The sequence below is a fragment of the Capsella rubella genome, unplaced genomic scaffold (genome assembly GCF_000375325.1).
Source record: "Capsella rubella cultivar Monte Gargano unplaced genomic scaffold, Caprub1_0 scaffold_6, whole genome shotgun sequence".
Taxonomy (NCBI): domain Eukaryota; kingdom Viridiplantae; phylum Streptophyta; class Magnoliopsida; order Brassicales; family Brassicaceae; genus Capsella; species Capsella rubella.
This window is the reverse complement of record NW_006238918.1, coordinates 9,422,983-9,429,859: the sequence shown is the minus strand read 5'-3', so window position 1 is coordinate 9,429,859 and position 6,877 is coordinate 9,422,983. Positions and strand designations below refer to the sequence as shown.

General features: G+C 35.8%; 1 protein-coding gene across 1 annotated transcript; it reads right to left on the bottom strand.

Annotated features, from left to right (window-relative positions):
• Nucleotides 1–5,175: 5,175 nt before the first annotated feature.
• Nucleotides 5,176–5,913, bottom strand: LOC17881971 (agamous-like MADS-box protein AGL93). Its single transcript, XM_006290015.2, has one exon. The coding sequence runs from the start codon at nucleotides 5,896–5,898 to the stop codon at nucleotides 5,176–5,178; it is 723 nt and encodes a 240-aa protein (XP_006290077.2). The 5' UTR covers nucleotides 5,899–5,913.
• Between the last annotated feature and the right edge of the window lie 964 nt (nucleotides 5,914–6,877).

The window sequence follows — 6,877 nt, the reverse complement described above, 5'->3', positions numbered from 1 at the left end:
TTAGTAATCATTAATTTCATCATGCACATTACATGTATAATTTACTAATTAAAAAAATCCAAGTGAGAGGACCTTCTTAAATAAGTAAATAGCACAATAAAGAAAGCCAATTTGAGTTTGAGCAATGCCTCGCTCTTTGAAGTTGCCCTAGCCGCCGTCCATCAAAATACGATTCCCGTTCGTCCTCTCCGGTGATCGGCGCTTCTCGCCGTAACCGTGAGAGGGACAGTTCTGCTCTGTTTTTCTTTGTTTGGTTGTACTCTTGCGTTGCCTCAGCTTTTTCCGGGTGGATCGGTGGTGGATAGCTTCTCAGCTGAATAGATGGTCTTTACCGTGAGGTTTACTTCGGTGGTGCTTTGAGCGCTGTTCGTTCTCCCTCAGCAGTATCAGGAGAAGTTTTTTCTCTCTTTGTCAGATCCGGCGTTGTCTTCGTCTCTTTGATGAAGCTTTCGGTTCTGTCTTTCTGCACTTTTGTGTGTTTATTGGTCGGGTAAGCTTCCATCTGGTCCTTTCTCCTTCAATTAGATGAGGCGTTTTGTTAGGTTTGGGTGAGTATCTTCGGCATGCGTGTGGGTTTTCTTTGGTTTGCTTCGAGGTTGATTTTGTGTTTTGCGGGTTCGGTTGGAGCGTCTTTATCTTTGGGACCCTTGGCTATAGCAATTCTCTTGGCTCCGGATGTATAGGATCTACGGTGCTGCTCTAAGAATTATGCCTTGGTTTTGCTTGCTTTGTCCCTTGTGTAGTCGCTCTTGTGTTGATAGTCTCTATGCCGTTTGTTGAGTGTCGTCTGGGCTATAGTCAGGTTTTGTCCTGTCGCTGCTCTTCTTCCCGCTCTTAGTCATCTCGTCTCAACCTCTGAATTCTGTTGGGTATGTTTCCTTGCTATGAAGAAGTTACATTTGTTTGTTTGGATTGTTAGACCGCTAAGTTTGCAGCTGCTTCTTCTTCCTGGTGTTGACTCGCTGTGTTTGACAACTCTCCCGATTTTTCATCGTTAGTGATGTTATTTGAGTGGTTGGGCCTCCCTCCTTGTCCTTGCTTTCCTGAATCTGTTTAGATAGGATCGCGTTTTGAAGATTTCTAGTTAGACTTTTAATGGACGTGGCAGTCGTCGTAGTCGTATCCGAAAGCGTGCTCGAGGTTTTCTCAACTCATAGGTTTGCTTGTCGGGTTCTGAAGTCTGGTTCTTGGTTTCGAGAGAACAGCTCTCGTCGTGATAGGAGGAGGTAGATGTTATTTTAGGATTGGCCGAGGGCATCCTAAATAAATCTCATCCGCAGGTGGTTCAGAAGAAGTGTGTCCTTGTGTTCTTTAGTCTTTCTTTCCGCTTAAGGTTTTAGCCTCTTGCTTCTGTCATAGTTTATGGTTTCGTCCTCTTACGTATCTGTTTGAAATATTTACCTTGTATTTTCATGTCCTTTTTCCATTGGGTTTAGTATCCGGGGATATTTCGTTTTTCTCCGGCTGTGTGACTTCGGGAACATTTCTGTCGTTCGCCGGCTTATGTTTTCCTCTTTTGGGCATTTGCTCCCCTTTGTGGGGTTTGGTTTCCGGGGATTTGTTGTTCTTCTGCCGGCTTTTGTAATCTGTACTTTTGCTTTTATAAATATATTCAGATGACAAAAAAAGAGTTTGAGCAATGCAAAAATACATACACTATTAAAGTACGTAGGTCGTAGCAATACACGTTTATCATAAGGGATCCTAATTCCTAAAGTATAGATAAACAGTTTTATGTATATTATTATATATACAACAACAACAACAAAAAAACAATCATATAATATCGTACATGTGAAATGGGCCATGTTTGTTTTTACCTAAAATCATTGAAACTATAAAAGAAATACTCTATAAAGGTAAAATATATATAAATAATTTATAGATTAAGATCGATTGAGATTCAAGAAAAGTAATATAAATAATCATCAATCACACGAAAATATCTCTAACACTATTCGTTCTTTGAACTTATTATAAAGTTTAATTTTCTGCAATAGACACAACTCACCAAAAGGGGTTGATTGGTCTTAGCTTAGGCCTGCGTTTACATACAAACCGATTGGTCTGAACTAAACCAAACCGATTGGTCTGTACTAAACCAAACCATATTGTTCAATTTTTTGCTCATAATCCGTATAGCAGTCGGTTCAATTTCGGAAAATTTTTGAGTCATATTTGGTTTAAGGTTTAGTCAGTTATCCATTTATGTTAAAAAAATAAAATAAACATATTTTTAACCAAAACTTATATCAATTCGAACTAAATTAATTAATTTTATTTGATTTAACCATTTTTATTCTATTCTCCTAATTTAAACCGAGAAACTTCGAAAAAAACAATTCAATTTCGTAGAATTTAAATAACCGAGAACCAAACTGATTTGATTATCTGATGACCAAATAAACCGATTTAGTTCGACGATTTCGGTTAACTAAACTCACGTAGCTTACTATTGTAGCTAGCTTAGCTAGTTCGATTTGTTTATTACATCAAATAACTATTAGACCATCTTTAATGGCAATTCTTAGAACTTAAATTTCTTTAAAAGAATATCTTACTTGCCATTAAGGATGACCTAATTCCGATTAGATGAAAGACAACTTAAGAAGAGCAAGGGAATGAACCGAAATTGGAAACCGTAACGTGACAGGTCGCACAATAATTAGTTAAAGCCGTGACGAACTTGGACGTTGAAGGTTCTTCTCTCTATCTCTCTCTTTAGGGGTTTCACATTACTCGAGAAAGGGAGAATAAGTCAGTAGGACAATTATTATGGGGACTGGACACTACTGTGGTTGTGACCGCTTGTGACGGTCGTGGGACACGCATAAGAAAACAAGAAACACTGATTCATTCGTTGGATGAAATGAAATGAATCCCCAATATGTCGGCAACAATCATGCAACACCAAATCTCTCTTCTTTGATAAATCCTTTTTAAAACAAATATTTTTGGACGTGTAAATAAAAAGTTCAAATTGATATAGTAAAGAAAAGGGTTTTTTTTTTACAGGTTGGATTATTGGATATAAGAATATTCAAACCATTTTAAAATGGACATTCAAAGTATGTATTTCATTGTAGTGTAGTAATAAAAACAGTAACATGCTAAAAATAGATTATGAGATCTCCGTATCTTTCCAATCTCATGGAACTAAAAAACAATTACGTGTTCGGTAATGACTCTAATGAGTCATATGACCTATGCATAAACACGTGATGGACATATGAGACTTTGTTGGTGTGCGCACTGGGCAAAGAGATTGCTCGATATTTTTGGTTGGGAAGTTCATAGTTTGGCAACCGAACCTAGTCTAGAACCATCGATCACATGATCATCATGATGGATTCGGTTATCTCGAGGTCTATTAGGAACTCTTATGGATAAAACGTTCCACTCTTACCACACATGGCAACGAGTTATCATATGTGGGGCGGTGCACTCGGCTAAGTCACTCTCAAGTCTTAGTACATATATAGCCATTTTTAGGGTTTTTAAAACTTTTTTTTGGCTAAGATAATGAAATGTATTTGCAAAAAAAAATCGATGACAAAAAAGAAAACTAGCTACTATTAAAAACATACTAAATTTAGCGAAACTAAATAAATATAAATATTTAAGTTTAGAAGTCGCCGATTCGAGTAACATTTAGGACGAGACCATATAACATGTTTTGGTTTCGGATCTGTTGGAACCAAGTGTTAATAGCTCAATTGATAAAGATTTTTCGTAAAATTATTAAAGAACAAAAAAGAAATCGTAAAACAAGTTTATGGAAGTATTAATTGTTGAGTGAGTTTAACTATTTATGCTGTTTTGACAAAACTGTTGTATGGTTTTTCATTGGCTGGTTTATAACTGTAGGGTAAAGAAAAAAGTCAATGGGAAAAAGAAATATGCCAAATGTTGCATGATATTGGAAAAAGCCCATTAAGTTAGTATAAGGCCCATAATTATTTACCCATAACTTATTTTTTATCTTCTTTCAGAACCGGTTCAATAAACCGACTTCTTGAATTTGAAACTGAGATTTTCACTGGGTTCAGACTAAAACACCAAAACAAACTTTGCAGATAAAGATGAAAAACGAACTTACCTGACTTGAACCCGAGCTCCCTTGATTCTAATCTGGTCGTGTCTCTCAACAAAGTTGTAGGTGTTGAGTTGAACCAGACACTAATGAGAAGTTGAGAACCTAATATTTATAAAACGACCAAAGAAGCTAGCAAAAGATCTTATGGGATTAGGTAAAAAGAACAAAGACAAATTAGGGAAATAAAGCGACAATAGAGCTTGAACCACATGATTCTTGTTGGTACCGACAAATCATAATTTGGTAAGTTACCTTGGTCAAGGGGCAAAGAACAACGAGTCAAATTGTGGTCGGTTTGTCTTTTTTTAGCGTGGTCACTGTTCAAGCATAAATTAAGCTATAGACAAACGTCACATACCTCACCTCACACAAATCCAAATTCAACATAAGGAACAAGCTAGAAACGTTAGTCTGAATCTAATCATGACATAGACCAAAGTGGTAGATGGTCAAGGTAATGTAAGAAGATCTCCATGAAGACACGCCCTTGATCTAGCATAGAACAACAAACTCAAATACAGAACATGTTTCTTGATAACTCAAAGAGCTAGTTCTCTACAATATTCATGTTTTGTTTCTGTCTCAGCTGTATTACCAGTGTTAGTTCCTCATTGTCTGTGGTCACATCCAAATTCTGTTATTAAATACACAAACACACAGAGATATGAATAGCATAGAAGATACAAACAAAAAATGTTTCTTATGTTAGATTCTGAAAGCTCTCAAGAAGTCTAGGCAGCATTATTTCCAGGTAGGATAGACTTAAACTTCACATGCAAACAGAACAAGTTGCAAAACTGTGGTAACAGACTTAACAGTTCTCAAATTTACAACTCAGACAAAAAGTAGAAGAAGCCAAGAATGTTTTAGAAACTTGAAAACATCACATTCATACTTAGGAAAACATACAATGATACAATTCAAAGGATTATAAAGTTGGATTACTTACAAGAAGAGACTGTTTTTGGTAACAGAGGAGTTAAAGTGATAATCTAACTTCAAAAGTGAGAATACATACATAATAGAAAATAATAATACGTTGACCTAATCAAAGATCATATCGTGGAACAAGACCTAATTCAATTGTAACAAGAGAACATCATTGGATCTACAAAAGACGACGGTGGCTGAGTCCACCCTGCAAACTGATCAAAGTGGACAAGTGAGGACTGTGTCTGCATCTGAGGAGGAAACACCATGGGAAGATCAAAGTTGTTGCAGTTACTTCTTAAACCAGATCCTTGTGTCCCAAGTAAAGTTGTACTCGTCGATGGGTCAAAGCTAGAAACAGAGTCAGGGAGTTGACAGAAGCTACCGTTTCCATGGTTATAGAGAAAGACTGAGAATTTGCTCTGATGATGTTGACTCAATGATGACGTAGATAAGTCTTGCTCTGTTTTTGTCCATTGTTGATGAGGATCCTTGGTAGAAGAAGACACCGCACGACACTGATCTGACTCTGTTTGGTTCTGTGGTTGGAGTAACCGCAGCTTATCTTGTAACATCCGTAGACCAGTCTCTAACGAAGCCTGCATCTCCAAGACTTTCTCGTAGAACTTGTTGTCCTTGTTATCAAAAGATGTCTTCTTGTCGTTGAGGATCTTCTTATTCAGAAACTGAGAAAGGTTGGTCCTTTTCTTGCGTCTCACTCTCTCGTCTAGTTTGCTGTATCTCTCTGCCATGTCTCGAACCTTAGTTCTATCTTCCGGCCATGTCTTTACGAGTTCTCCGTCACGGCCATAGTATATAACACAGACTTCGATGTCGCAGAGAATTGAAAGCTCCGAGGCTTTCTTAAACATGGTCTGTTCTCTCAAAGACAGATTCATAGTGGTCTTCTTTTTTGAAACAGAAGAGAGTGACGAAGGTTTCTTGAAACAAGTTTGGTTTCTCACAGACAGTTTCGATTCCTTCTTCGTCGACATTGTTGTTGTTTGCACCAAAATAAAAAACAGAGAAGAAGCTAGGGTTAGTTTCTTATCAGAGAGAGACAAAAACAAAAACTTTGAGAGAATTGGGATGATAGTGTAACACACACGGTTCAGGGTAAATCATATATATAGAAGTGAACTATATTATTGTTTTCCATATTTGCTAACCGTTGTAGCATTAGATTTTCCATATTTGCTATACTAAAAACATTAATTATGATATCAAATCTAACCGTTGTAGAATTAGATTTTCCATATTTTTGAGCTGTGAGTTTAATTAATTTCCATTTTTTGTAAGTGTATCTTCTCTTCATTAAATGACTAGGTCCGGACCCGCGCTACAGCGCGGAGGAAATAATTACATATATATAACTTTTATCGGATTAGAATATGTTACATTTTAATTTTGTTAGAGTGCAGTCGATTACGGTAAATCATATATTTGTATAATAAGTTTAAATAAAATAATAAAGGAAAAAGCGAGTAAATAATCATATAATGAGTTTTGATACAATTAAAAACACGGTGAAAATTTAACAGCACTAAATAATATTTGTCGATAAATTATTCATTTTGGCATTTTTGTAGTAAAAGTAGGAATATACGTAAAAATTACATATTGACAATATATTTTTTGAAAGTCCAACCCGTAACAGAATTCATTTCGTAAAAAACATTATTCGTAACTCGTTTTATCATTATAATTGTGATTTTAACAAATTACCCGTGAATTATCTAAAATTTACATATTTTGATATATAATATATTTTATCAATAAAAGTTATGTCTCCAAAAATTACATTTATATCTTCAAAAAAATATTTCGATATTTTAAATTCTAAAAGTTTTA